We start from the raw sequence: 14,877 nt of genomic DNA, 5'->3' as shown, positions 1-14,877 counted from the left end.
AGAATCAATGTTGTTAGTCTTTAAGGTGCCACTGTATTCCAGTTTTGATTGATTAATCTACCTGCAGACAGTTAATATCTCCGGATTTTTATTGTACAGTCTCGACACCTTTCGTTTCCTGCATGTATGGGGACAGACTAATCAGTAGAAACAGAAGTTACACACTTGCTGACTGTCCCAACAACAGTGAATAGCAAAGATAAAATTTCCCTTTTTAAAGGAACCTAAGAAATCCTAGCAATATTGGATCTCAGAGCCAGGTGAATCAGCATGGTAGCAAAACTGAGATGACAATAAATCATTCAGAAAATCTGATACTGGCTACAAAATGCTTTCCTTTCACCACAACATTTCCCAAAGGTTGAATCCATCCCTTCCCTTCCTGTAGCCTTGAGCTCTTTTTATATCCTGATCCCACAATTTTATAGCCTGGTCTCACCAAGCTATAAAAAAGGAGTCCTGAGTCAACCCGTTCCAGCCTGCTGTGTCTGTGTGGAACCTTCTGTCTGTGTGGAAGTCTGTCTGTATGGAACCTTCCAGAAGTACTAGAAAAGCAGCCAAGAACTGGGTTTTTTAAAACCTGGCTGACAAAATGAATGGGCATGGCTTTATGGCTGAGGCACAGCTATAATGTAGCTGAGGACCCAACAGAAGTGATACAAAGAGGACTTTTTATGGGAACAGATGTTATGATGTGACAGATAGGACTGTTGAAAAAAAAATTGGGTAAATTCGGGTTCAGGTTTATTGCCATTTTTTAATTTGGGAAAACCCGAATGCTGAATTCCCCTATACCGGTAAGGGTAGGAATTTGGCTTTAAATTCGGGATTCCTGAAAAATTTGGCCATTTAAACCCATTAAACCAATTTTGTGGCTTTTCACATCTCCTGGGGGGGGGGTCTTTTTGCAGGTAGAGGTCCCAAATTTTCAGGGTAGCTAGAAGGGACTCTCCTTGCAAGAACCCCTATGTTTGGTAAAGATTGGGTCAGGAGATTCGGAGTTATGGGGTCTGGAAGGGGTTGCCCCCATCCTCCTCCATTGAAAAGCATTGGCAAAGTGTCTGTGTTCAGAATCTTTACTGTGATCTTTGCAATGTATCTCAATGGAGAAGCCGGACTTTAAATGGTGGGAATGTTCGCCCCGTGCCTCCATAGAGATACAATGTTCCCAAAAAAGCCAGGAATGGCAAATCCAGCTTTGCCAGCCTCCCGGATTTTGCAGACTCCATAAACCCGAACCCGAATTTTACGGAATGCATTTATTCTGTATTTTTCTGGTTCGGTTTTTACCGAATAAACAGCCCTAGTTACAGATGTGATGCTGTCTTCTGGCAAAGAACTTGGGTAAAAGGTTGGTTTTTTTAAGTGTGTAAAAGTTGTTTTCATGTCTTTGTCTCTCCTTCATGGGTATGAGTACCTCCTCTGACCTAGGAGAAAAATATAAAATGTATAGTAGAGATGGGGTTGCCAGCTCTGGGTTGGGAAATACCTGGAGATTTTCATGGTGGAGCCTGAGGAGGGTGGTGTTGGAGAGGGGAGGGAATTAAATGGGGTATAGAAAAAAAGGGGTAAAGGTGCAAGCCCTGGGTCATTGCTGACCCATGGGGTGACATCACATCCCGACATTTACTAGGCAGACTATGTTTTACGGGGTGGTTTGCCATTGCCTTCTCCGGTCATCTACACTTTACCCCCAGCAAGCTGGGTACTCATTATACCGACCTCGGAAGGAGGGAAGGCTGAGTCAACCTTGAGCCGGCTACCTGAAACCGACTTCCGTTGAGATCGAACTCAGGTTGTAAGCAGAGCTTTTGACTGCAGTACTGCAGCTTACCTCTCTGCACTATGGGGCTCCTGTCATAATGTCACAGAGTCCACCTTTCAAAGTGATCGTTTTCTCCATGTGAACTGATCTGTCACCTGGACATCAGTTGTAACAATGGGAGATCTCCAGCCACCACCTTTGGGTGTACTTACTTTGTGTTGAATTGATTATATGCATGAAGCAATGCTTTTTCTTCTTTTTTGTTTCTTTTTTGTTTCTAATTATATTGTCAAAAATTATATTGCCAAGCTCTTTAACAATTATTTTCATTAGTAATTAATACAATATTTACATTATTGTGAGCCTTCGTGCTGCTGTTTTCACAACCTCGTTATTTTCAGCATAGGTACTGTGTTTGTTGAGACCACCTAGAAGTTGGCAACCCTAAGTACAGAGCAGGGCAAGGGATGACCTTCCGTTCCACCATTCTTTCTCTTTTTCTCTTGTTCAACTGGAGCAGGTATTTGAGCCAGTATTGTTCCCTCATTTTAAAAGGACCCATTTGAACCACTGAAATTTTTAGTCAAGTTTTATTCATGTTGTGGTCACAGACCATAACAACCTAGCTACCCCCAAAAAATTCAACCTGCAGCATATGTTAGTGGCTTCCTAGAGGCACCTGGTTGGCCACTGTGTGAACAGACTGCTGGACTTGATGGGCCTTGGTCTGATCCAGCAGGGCCTTTCTTATGTTCTTATGTTAATCACATGAACACATGAAGCTGCCTTATACTGAATCAGACACTTGGTCCATCAAAGTAAGTATCATCTACTCAGACCAGCAGCAGCTCTCCAGGCTTTCATGCAGGGGTCTTTCCCATCACCTATTTGCCCGGACCCTTTAACTGGTGTTGCCACATGCACTGCCTGACCTCCCGCCCTGGTCTTGGCAACTACATCAGAGACTCACTGTACTGTCTAAGCGTTAATAGCCTGCTGCTCTGGGCTAGCGCTCCACTGCATTACCAGGCTGTCCAGGACAAGAGACCGGGTCACCCCTGCAGAACCAGCCAAAGGGAAGCCATGATCCTGATTGTCTCCTGATCCAAAGAGAAGCCATAACGCCGAAGCGAGGGCATCACATCACTCTCTCCTGCAGTCCCCCCCCCCAGTATCCTGTGAGAAAAACATCCGCCGCAATCTACATTAACAACTAGGAAGAACTCCTCTGCCGCATCCCTGGAGTGTAAAGATTCACACCTTCCTGAGGTATTGTCTAACATGAGAAGATCGAGTCAAGCCATCCCGGAGATATGCAAATCATTGGTGCCAGCTTAGTTTACAAATTGCCACTCTGCCTGATCCCTGCAGCCGAAGTCTTTGATCCCTATTGTTTTAGATAGGAGCCATATGGGGAATCTCAACCCCACCCCCACCCCAGAGAAGGGTACATTTTGCTCTCCCCGACAAAGCAAGAAGTTTCTGCCCTACCTATCTCTCCTTTTTACCATGTGTGTTGAGTTTTGCGGAGCTCCACTCCCCCTCCTTTCCGGTGACTTGGCTGGCTCAAGGCTCCGATACATCCCTCTCCCATCCCCCGCTATATTTCATTTTGAACCTATATGCCATGCGGTAACGTATCACCCAATCAACCACATCCTCTCCCTTGAGAAACGTCCCTAATCCTACCTCCTTTTTATTCTTAGTTTCTTGTATGTATGTATTTGCAACACTGAATGAATGAATATATAAACACTTTTAATCTGGAATTCCTTGGTCTGTCATTATTCTGACATTCTGAGATTCACTGAAAACAACCCTGGTATACATTGGGTGATTCCGCTATATAAATAAATTAGTGCCACTGCTCATGCTAATTTCCTTAATCAGAGAGCAGTTTCGTTAACACTGGAGATGCTGGGGATTGAACCTGGGACCTTCTGCATGCTAAGCAGAGGCTCTGCCACTGAGCCACAGCCCCTCCCCACAATCCAAAATCACAGTAACATCTGCTGCCATACACCTGATAAAACAACTAACACCCCCCCTTAAAATCATTTAGCAGCATATTACAGACCATATCAAGCCATAGTTTGTCTATATCCGGCCTGTTAAAAAACCTTTCCTTCATTTGGATGCAATGGTGAAAAAGGAGGCCACTCTCGGTGTCACGAGTAAATTTACATCTGCCAACATGAATCTTACTCGGGGTTCTTCTGAAACCAGCACCTGTGGGATGCTCTGAATCAATCTAGGTCGTATTGTAGTATACAGGGAACAATGAAAGAGGATATGTGGCAGGTCTTTTATCTGGCCATCAGAGCAGGGGCAAAACCGTTGACTATTAGGGTTGCCAGGTCCCTCTTAGCTACCAGCAGGAGGTTTTTTGAGTAGAGCCTGAGGAGGGCGGGGTTTAGGGAGGGGAGGGACTTCAATGCCATAGAGTCCAATTGCCAAAGCAGCCATTTTCTCTGGGGGAGCTGATCTCTGTCACCTGGAGATCAGTTGTAATAGCAGGAGATCTCCAGCTAGTACCTGGAGGTTGGTAACCCTATTGACTATATGGAATATTTCTATATCTGCCTTGGATGACTGCTGATGGAAAGATTTGATGACGTGCCACTGTAAAGGGCTCTCCTCGTTTCCGGATCTACTAACTCACTAAGGTAGTTGGAAGGGGCTTTGTTCAATTTGAATAAAGAATACCACTTTGAAAACTGTGCTTTTTGTGTCTGTGATATGTCTTGGGCTGCTTCCCTATCACCTACCCATTTCCTAACTCCTTTTGGGTCCCAAGATTTTAAAATCATCAACAAGGGAAGACTATAAAGTCTTAAAATTGGGGAAAGAGCTTTATGCCAAATTTTAGCCAAACCAATAAATAGGTGAAACACAGCGGTAGAGATGGGAACGCCTGGAAAAAAATTGGAAAAATGGGGGGGGACAGTTCCCCCCCCCCATTTTTTCTTTTTTTCCCAAAGGCAGTTTTTGTGTGGGAAAAAAACGGCTTTGGAAAAAAACGGGAAAAAAGATGGGGAAATACCTGTCGTACCCCCCAATTTTTCCATTTTTTTCCAGGCCTTCCCATCTCTACGCAGCAGCCTTTTTCGCCAGGTGAACTGATCTCTGTTACCTGGAGATCAGTTGTAGCAGTGAGAGATCTCCAGCTACCATCTGGAGGTTGGCAATCCTGAAGGACACATCTTTATTTCATTTATTCATTGTTCAGGCTAAATCTGGAAGGGCTGGAATTCTGGGAGATGAAACCTGCCAGACCCAACAGGGAACAAATAGACAACTTACACCATAACAAAGGCTTCCTATAAATTCTTCAAAATACTTGATGGCTGCTACCAACTTGAGGAACTCTTGATCTTCAGGTGAAAACCTGCGTCCAAAAGCCGTAGCGCAGAGCACGTTGCTGACAGAATTAATGAGGGGTATTGAAGGATCAAATGGCTGCCCTGCAAATAAAGTTATTTACAAAATGGTAAAATTACTTTTCTTATCCTTAATACCAAGACATGGATATCATAGTGCAGCTACCAAAAGGAAAATGAGGTCTACAGAATCCTAGAATTGATTTAAATATTAGAAAACATGTATAAATATAGCCCTGGTCATTATGGCCCAGGCTAGCCTGATCTTGTCAGATCTTGGAAGTTAAGCAGGGTCACACACATGAACGCAGGAAGCTGCCTTATACTACATCAGACCCTTGGTCCATCAAAGTCAGTATTGTCTACTCAGACCGGCAGCGGCTCTCCAGGGTCTCAGGCAGAGGTCTTTCACAGCATCTACTTGCCTGGACCCTTTAACTGGGGATGCTGGGGACTAAACCTGGGACCTTCTGCATGCCAAGCAGATGCTCTACCATTGAGCCACAGCCTTGATTACTACTTTATGGGAGACCTCCAAGGAATTCCAGGGCTGCTGCATAGAGGCAGGCAATGGAAAGCCACTTCTGTTCATCTCTCACCTTGAAAACCATACAGAGTCACAGTATGCTGGCTGTGACTTGATGGTACTTTCTACCGCTCAGTATAAATATATGAAATTTCACTTCAAAATGTTCAAACTTTATAGTTGTGTGGCTGGTTTTAAAGGAAATGGGTGTGCCACTACATCTGATCGTTTTGATGCGCAACCTGTACTCTGGACAAGAGGCCACAGTTAAAACAGAATATGGAGAAACGGAATGGTTTCCAATTGGCAAAGGTGTCAGACAAGGATGTATTTTATCTCTCTATCTCTTCAAGCTATAGGCAGAACATATAATTAGGAAAGCAGGATTAGATTTAGATGAAGATGAGGTGAAAATTGGAGGGAGGAACATAAATAATTTGAGATATGCTGATGACACTACATTATTGACAGAAAATAGTGAAGATTTGAAACGACTACTGCTAAAAGTTAAAAGAGAAAGTGCCAAAGCAGGACTACAGCTGAACATCAAGAAAACAAAAGTAATGACTACAGGAGAATTACACAACTTTAAGGTTGACAATGAGGAAATTGAAATTGTTAAAGACTTTCTATTCCTTGGCTCCACCATCAACCAAAAGGGAGACTGCAGCCAAGAAATCAGAAGGAGATTGAGACTGGGAAGGGCAGCCATGAAGGAGCTAGAATTTTTTTTGAAGTGTAAGGATGTGTCACTGGCCACCAAGACTAGATTAATTCATGCCATCGTATTCCCTATTACTATGTATGGGTGTGAAAGCTGGACAATGAAGAAAGCTGATAGGAAGAAAATAGATTCCTTTGAAATGTGGTGTTGGAGGAGAGTGTTACGGATTCCGTAGACTGCCAAAAAAACAAATCAGTGGGTTATCGATCAAATCAAGCCTGAACTGACCCTAGAAGCTAAAATGACTAAACTGCAGCTATTGTATTTTGGTCACGTCATGAGACGACAAGAGTCACTGGAAAAGACAGTCATGCTAGGAAAATATTGTCGAAGGCTTTCACGGTCAGAGTTCATTGGTTCTTGTAGGTTATCCGGGCTGTGTAACCGTGGTCTTGGAATTTTCTTTCCTGACGTTTCGCCAGCAACTGTGGCAGGCATCTTCAGAGTAGTAACACTGAAGGACAGTGTCTCTCAGTGTCAAGGGTGTAGGAAGAGTAATATATAGTCAGAACGGGGTTGGGTTTGAGCTGAGTATTGTCCTGCAAAAGTATTGTCCTGTAAGTATCAAGATAATGTGCTAATGAGGGTATGGTATGTTAATATGGAACCATTGTATCCTGAAGTGATCTGTTAATGTGTGTAATCCAAAACTAATCTGTATGGCTATTGTTGAATGTTGTCTTTGTCTGGAGGTTTTTCAGGGCAGGAAGCCAAGCCTTATTCATTCTTAAACTCTCCTCTTTTCTGTTAAAGTTGTGCTGATGTTTATGAATTTCAATGGCTTCTCTGTGCAATCTGACAAAATAGTTGGTAGAATTGTCCAGTCTTTCAGTGTCTTGGAATAAGACCCTGTGTCCTGTTTGTGTCAGTCCATGTTCAGCCACTGCTGATTTCTCAGGTTGGCCAAGTCTGCAGTATCTTTCATGTTCTTTTATCCTTGTTTGTATGCTGCGTTTTGTGGTCCCGATGTAAACTTCTCCACAGCTGCAAGGTATACGATATACTCCTGCAGAGGTGAGGGGGTCTCTTTTGTCTTTTGCTGATCGTAGCATTTGTTGTATTTTCTTGGTGGGTTTAAACACTGTTTGTAGGTTATGTTTTTTCAAAAGTTTCTCCATCCTATCAGTGACTCCTTTAATAAATGGCAAGAATACCTTTCCTATGGGAGACTGTTTTTCTTGAGTTTTCTGATTTTTGTTTGGTTCAATGGCCCTTCTGATTTCATTCTTGGAGTAGCCGTTTGCTAGCAGTGCGTGATTTAGATGGTTAGTTTCTTCCTTGAGAAACTGTGGTTCACAGATCCGTCTTGCACGGTCCATTAATGTTTTGATTATTCCTCTTTTCTGTCGGGGGTGGTGGTTGGAGTTTTTGTGTAAGTAGCGATCTGTGTGAGTTGGTTTCCGGTAGACCTTGTGACCTAACTGAAGGTTTGATTTACGGATGACAAGGGTATCAAGAAATGGGAGTTTACCCTCAATTTCCTTTTCCATGGTAAACTGAATGTTTGGATGGATATTATTAAGATGGTTTAGAAAGTCCATTAATTTTTCTTTACCATGGCTCCAAATGGTAAATGTATCATCTACGAACCTGAACCAGACTGTAGGTTTGTAAGGTGCTGATTCTAATGCTGTCTTTTCAAAATATTCCATGTAAAAGTTTGCTATTACTGGTGAAGAAAAATTAATGGACTTTCTAAACCATCTTAATAATATCCATCCAAACATTCAGTTTACCATGGAAAAGGAAATTGAGGGTAAACTCCCATTTCTTGATACCCTTGTCATCCGTAAATCAAACCTTCAGTTAGGTCACAAGGTCTACCGGAAACCAACTCACACAGATCGCTACTTACACAAAAACTCCAACCACCACCCCCGACAGAAAAGAGGAATAATCAAAACATTAATGGACCGTGCAAGACGGATCTGTGAACCACAGTTTCTCAAGGAAGAAACTAACCATCTAAATCACGCACTGCTAGCAAACGGCTACTCCAAGAATGAAATCAGAAGGGCCATTGAACCAAACAAAAATCAGAAAACTCAAGAAAAACAGTCTCCCATAGGAAAGGTATTCTTGCCATTTATTAAAGGAGTCACTGATAGGATGGAGAAACTTTTGAAAAAACATAACCTACAAACAGTGTTTAAACCCACCAAGAAAATACAACAAATGCTACGATCAGCAAAAGACAAAAGAGACCCCCTCACCTCTGCAGGAGTATATCGTATACCTTGCAGCTGTGGAGAAGTTTACATCGGGACCACAAAACGCAGCATACAAACAAGGATAAAAGAACATGAAAGATACTGCAGACTTGGCCAACCTGAGAAATCAGCAGTGGCTGAACATGGACTGACACAAACAGGACACAGGGTCTTATTCCAAGACACTGAAAGACTGGACAATTCTACCAACTATTTTGTCAGATTGCACAGAGAAGCCATTGAAATTCATAAACATCAGCACAACTTTAACAGAAAAGAGGAGAGTTTAAGAATGAATAAGGCTTGGCTTCCTGCCCTGAAAAACCTCCAGACAAAGACAACATTCAACAATAGCCATACAGATTAGTTTTGGATTACACACATTAACAGATCACTTCAGGATACAATGGTTCCATATTAACATACCATACCCTCATTAGCACATTATCTTGATACTTACAGGACAATACTTTTGCAGGACAATACTCAGCTCAAACCCAACCCCGTTCTGACTATATATTACTCTTCCTACACCCTTGACACTGAGAGACACTGTCCTTCAGTGTTACTACACTGAAGATGCCTGCCACAGTTGCTGGCGAAACGTCAGGAAAGAAAATTCCAAGACCACGGTTACACAGCCCGGATAACCTACAAGAACCAATGCTAGGAAAAGTTGAGGGCAGCAGGAAAAGAGGAAGACCCAACAAGAGATGGATTGACTCAATAAAGGAAGCCATGGCCTTCAATTTACAGGATCTGAGCAGTAGGGCTGTCAATTCGATTTGGTCCGAACTGAAAATCAACCGAATTTCCCCTGATTCGGTGATTTTCAGTTCGGACGGATCCGAACTCAAATCTGGCGGGCAACCGGGGGGGCCGAATTCAGCGAGTTCAGGAGTTCGCGAATAAATTCGGCCAATTCGAGCCCCCCCTTCAGGGGAGCCCGCTGAAAGGCGCGGGCTGCCCTTTAAACTGATCTGCGCCTCCCGGCCGGGAGGCACAAATGAGTTTAAATGACAGCCGCGCCTCTCCAGCGGAGCCCGCTGGAGAGGCGCGACTGTCATTTAAACTCATCTGCGCATCCCTGCTGGGAGGCTCAGATGAGTTTAAAGGGCAGCCCGCCCCCCTTCAGCGGAGCCGATGAAGGGGGGCGGGCTGCCCTTTAAACTGATCTGCGCCTCCCAGCTGGGAGGCTCAGATCAGTTTAAAGGGCCCCCGTGCGCCTTCAGGGAATCCCTGAAGGCGCGCTTCGGCCGAATTTTCCCCCGAACTCCGGATCCCCCCGAATTACCGGGGATCCGAAGCGGGGGAGTTCGGACTTCGGCCGAATCCGAACTGTACCGAATTTTTTTTTTGACAGCCCTACTGAGCAGAGCTGTCAAAGATAGGACATTTTGGAGGACTTTCATTCATAGTAGTCGGAAGCGACTTGACGGCACTTAACATACACACAATGATGCAAGGAAGTGAGAGGGCTGAACCTCTTCCACAAGCCCCTGGAAATCATGTGGACAGATGCTTGTACTACTGAGTGGTGCTACCAGTGGAAAAAAAAATCGAAAAGATGTTCATGTATAGTGTTGGGCCAAGTCCATTCAATTGCATTTGTATAAAAGGCTGCTTCCAGAAGGTGTCTGCTTCCATAGCTATTTTCATGTCCTAATGCTTCCAGAAGGTGTCTGCTTCCATAGCTATTTTCATGTCCTAAGGCTAAAGTGGAACTGAAATGTGGGAGGTTGCTATGCAAACTGCTCAGGGCAGTTGGGTAGGGTGTTTGGCTGCTGAGGGTTTCCCAATCCCGAAGGGCAGTACAGTGCCTTTGAAGCACAATTACCACAACCGACCATGCATGAAACTGCTAAAAGGTCCCCTTCAAGCAGCAGAAGGTTATCTAGTCAAAGGTTCCAGCAGAGGATAATGTGACCCTGTGGGATGGGGTGCAGTGGAAGAGCACTGGCTTCACATGCAGAAAGACCCAGGTTCACTCCCCAGCATCTCCAGTTGAACAGACCAGGTAGTAGGTGATGTGAACGATGCAGGCCTTTCCTAAGGCCCTGGAGAACCGCTGCCATTCTGAATAGACAATGATGGGCTGACTGTCTGATTCAGCACAGGGCAGCTTGATGTGTGTGTGCGTGTGTTACCCAGTTCTTTTGGAAAGAGCCAATTCTAGACGGGGCTAAGGGGGACACCTGCCCTGGGCAGCACTCAGCTGGGGGCAGCTTGTATGCCTATGGGTGGGCATGAGGGGAACAGGCTTGGCCCCAATCTGCACAGGGGCTGACCAGCCTCCTCTCCCTTCCAGCTGGCTCCAGTGCAGGGGAAGCCCCCTCTTGCATCCTCTCCCACACCCACCACCCCGGGGCTTGCTTTGTGATGGGGAGGGAGCAGGGTGGGGCCAGGCAATTCTCTGGGCTGGGCTCTTACCACCCTGACACTGAAAGAGGTCCCAAGGCAGAAGGCTGCTGCTGTGGGGACTACTCAGGGGCTCAAGCTTATCCTGTGGCCAATGCATCCTTCCTTGAGTGCCTTGCAGAGCCCAGTGCCGATGATGGTGAGGCCAGAGAAGCCCTGGGGACTATGGAGCCACCTGATCTGCTTCCTTCCTGGTCCTCCTGCTACATAAATTTCCCCAGGTGAGGGCAGGTAATGCCAGGTTGGAGGAGGAGCAGGCACCTCTGAGGACACAGGAAGTGAGGGAGGGAATGGTTGCCCTGGAATCAGAGAGATGCCGATTGGTTGCACCCCTTCTCCAGCACCTGGCACAGACTGGATGGTCTTTGCTCTTTTCTTTTTCTTAAAAAAAATAGTTTAGCATTTTTTTAGCAGCTTGCATTGAGCACTCTGCACGTTCTAACATAGTTGTTGATTATATAGGTGTATTATATGTGTGTGTGTGTGTGTATTATGTATTATAAGTGTGTATAATATATGGGGGCATCATTTTGTACTTCTGTCCCCTTCCAAAAAATGTAGATTTGGCCCTGCCTCTGGGCACAGGTTGAAGAGCCCTGAGGCGCAGAGTGGTAAGCTGCAGTACTGCAGTCCAAGCTCTGCTCACAACCTGAATTCGATCCCAATGGAAGTTGGTTTCAGGTAGCCGGCTCAAGGTTGACTCAGCCTTCCATCCTTTCGAGGTCGGTAAAACGAGGACCCAGCTTGCAGGGGGTAAAGGGAAGATGACTGGGGAAGGCACTGTCAAACCATCCTGTAAACAAAGTCTGCCTTGGAAACGTCGGGATGTGACGTCACCCCATGGGTCAGGAATGACCTGGTGCTTGCACAGGGGACCTTTACCTTTACCTTCTACTGGGCACAGGGGTCTTCCAAACCTTTCCTATCTCAATTGCTCTCATATTAGCTATGTGCCGCCAATTCCATATATGTAAATTTCATATATATAAATAAAATATGTATATAATATATGGGTAGGGTTGCCAGGTCATAAGAACATAAGAAAGGCCCTGCTGGATCAGACCAAGGCCCATCAAGTCCAGCAGTCTCTTCACATAGGGACCAACCAGGTGCCTCTAGGAAGCCACAAACAAGATGACTGCAGCAGCACCATCCTACCTGCGTTCCACCGCACCCAAAATAATAGGCATGCTCCTCTGATACTAGAGAGAATAGGTATGCAGCATGACTAGTATCCATTCTAACTAATAGTCATGAATACCCCTCTCCTCCACAAATATGTCCACTTCCCTCTTAAAGCCCTCCAAGCTGGCAGCCATCACCACATCCTGGGGCAGGGAGTTCCACAATTTAACTATGCGTTGTGTGAAAAAATACTTTCTTTTATCTGTTTTGAATCTCTCGCCCTCCAGCTTTAGCAGATGCCCCCGTGTTCTAGTATTATGGGAGAGGGAGAAAAACTTCATGATAGACCTCTATCATGTCTCCCCTTAGCCGCCTTCTTTCCAAGCTAAACAGCCCTAAGCGTCCTAACCTCTCCCCATAGGAGATTGCTCCAGTCCCCTAATCATCTTGGTTGCTCTTTTCTTGGTCCCTCTTCGCCATTGGCAGGAGGTTTTTGGGGTGGAGCTTGAGGAGGGCTGGGCTTGGAGAGGGACTTCAACACCATAGAGTCCAATTGCCAAATCGGCCGTTTTCTCCAGGGGAACTGATCTCTGTCAGCTGGAGATCAGTTGTAATAGCAGGGGATCTCCTGCTACTACCTGGAGGTTGGCAACCCTGTATACGGGGGCATCATTTTGTACTTTTACCCTCCCTCCTTCAAAAAATGTAGATTTGGCCCTGCCTCTGGGCACAAGAGTCTTCCTAACCTTTCATGTCTCCATTGCTCTCATAGTAGCTAGTTGCTGCCAATTCGCTTAGGGCTGTTTAGCTTGGGAAGAAGGTGGCTGAGGGGAGACATGATAGAGGTCTATAACATTATGCATGATTTGGAGAGAGTGGACAGGGAGAAGCTTTTCTCCCTCTCCAATAATACTAGCATGGGGGGTCATCTGCTGAAGCTGGAGGGTGAGAGATTGAAAACAGATAAAAGGAAGTATTTTTTTTCACACAACGCATAGTTAAATTGTGGCACTCTCTGCCCCAAGATGTGGTGATGGCTGCCAACTTGTAAGGCTTTAAGAGGGGAGTGGACATGTTCATGGAGGAAAGGGGTATTCATGGCTACTAGTTAAAATGGATACTAGTCATGATGCCTACGTATTCTCTACAGGATCAGAGGAACATGCCTATTATCTTAGGTGCTGTGGAACACAGGCAGGGCAACGCTGCTGCAGTCGTCTTGTTTGGGGGCTTCCTAGAGGCACCTGGTCAGCCACTGTGTGAACAGACTGCTGGACTTGATGGGCCTTGGTCTGATCCAGCAGGGCATTTCTTATGTTCTTAATTCCATGTTGAATGTGTTCATCTCTTAACTCACCACAGAAGGGCTTTCTCAGGCTTTTTTAAAAAAATCAGCATGCTAGACCTGAATAGCCCAATAATATTCCCAATGAATAGCACAATCTATTGCCCAATGTACCAGCTCCTCTGAATCCCAACTTTCATTTTTTTAAGTCTCCAGCATTTTTGTTGCACAGCTTCCTGTCCACATCCTTTTAGCATTCTATCTTTAAATTAAAAAAAATAAAATAAACTTTTGCTGTTTGTTTATAATTGAGTGCACACTGGGGATGCTGGTGGTGGAGAAGACATAATTCCAGTGCTCTGCCTATACTGGTGGGAGCCATTTATAATCCTGTGCACAGCCAAATTAACTGAAGCATCCAGCCAGTGCCAAGTTGCATAGCTTTGCAAGTCCAGGCTGGGAAATTCATGGAGATTTAGGGATGGAGCCTGAGGATGGCAAGGTTTGGGAGGGAGGGTCCTCAGTGCCTCTCACACACTCACAAACAATTTTCCAATGCCAAAATAGAAGGAGAAGGAGAAGGAGAAGGAAAAGAAAGAGGAGAAAGAGAAGGAGAAGACGAAGATGACGAAGACGAAGAAGAAGAAGAAGTAGTTTTTATATGCCGGATTTCTCTCTCACTTACAATCACCTTCCCCTCCCCACAACAGACACTCTGTGAGGTGGGGGGGGGCTGAGAGAGTTTGGAGAGAACTGTGACTAGCCCAAGGTCACCCAGCTGGCTTCGTGTGAAGGAGTAGGGAATCAAACCCGGTTCTCCAGGTCAGAGTTCACTGTTCCAAACCACCGCTCTTAACCACTACACCACGCTGGCTCTCAGGGTGTTATTTGCAATTTTTGGAGCTGTGTGTTTCAGCTTATAGTTTCATATTGCTAAGCCCTGAGTAATGAAAAGCAGCAAACATGGTCCAGTTCAGTTTCCTAATATCACATACCCTTTGTACTTGCGAAAGTCTCAACAAGCTGATAGGCCTCCTCTTGAATTTGGTGCTCCGTGCCTCTCTTCCCCAGTCCCAGATTTTGCATGGCCACTGCCCCAAACTTCCTCTGTTGCTTCCAGGTGTGACCAGTTGAAAATACAATACCTGAGGTCATTAAAATAAAGAGAAATTAGCACTCAAGCAAATTACTGTTAAAAATTGTTTATTTTGGCTACACCAGACTTAATGCTTTCATATTAGTTGAAAGGCTACCCATTCTTTAAGAACCATAAAACTGTAATGCTGCTACAGAACCAGTTTCTGCTGGCTAGTTGTATACACCTAAGGGAAGAAAGGCACTCATTCCCTCTAGGGTTGCCAGCTCTGGGTTGGGAAATATGTAGAGATTTTGGGGTAGAGCCTGAGGAGGGCAGGGTTTCTGGAGGGTATAATACCATAATACA

General features: G+C 45.0%; 1 protein-coding gene across 1 annotated transcript in view; it reads right to left on the bottom strand.

The window, feature by feature from the left end:
- Window positions 1–14,877, bottom strand: part of LOC130477897 (cytochrome P450 2J2-like) — a 41,487-nt gene that overhangs the window by 12,738 nt on the left and 13,872 nt on the right. Inside the window, exons 3-4 of the mRNA XM_056849977.1 lie at window positions 14,429–14,578; window positions 5,069–5,229 (exon numbers count right to left, since the gene is read on the bottom strand). Coding sequence (XP_056705955.1) covers window positions 5,069–5,229; window positions 14,429–14,578 — 311 coding nt within the window. The remainder of the gene's footprint in view (window positions 1–5,068; window positions 5,230–14,428; window positions 14,579–14,877) is intronic.

This window comes from Euleptes europaea, chromosome 5 (assembly GCF_029931775.1).
Source record: "Euleptes europaea isolate rEulEur1 chromosome 5, rEulEur1.hap1, whole genome shotgun sequence".
Lineage (NCBI taxonomy): Eukaryota > Metazoa > Chordata > Lepidosauria > Squamata > Sphaerodactylidae > Euleptes > Euleptes europaea.
The sequence above is the reverse complement of the archived record's forward strand: the minus strand, read 5'-3'. Positions and strand labels throughout refer to the sequence as shown.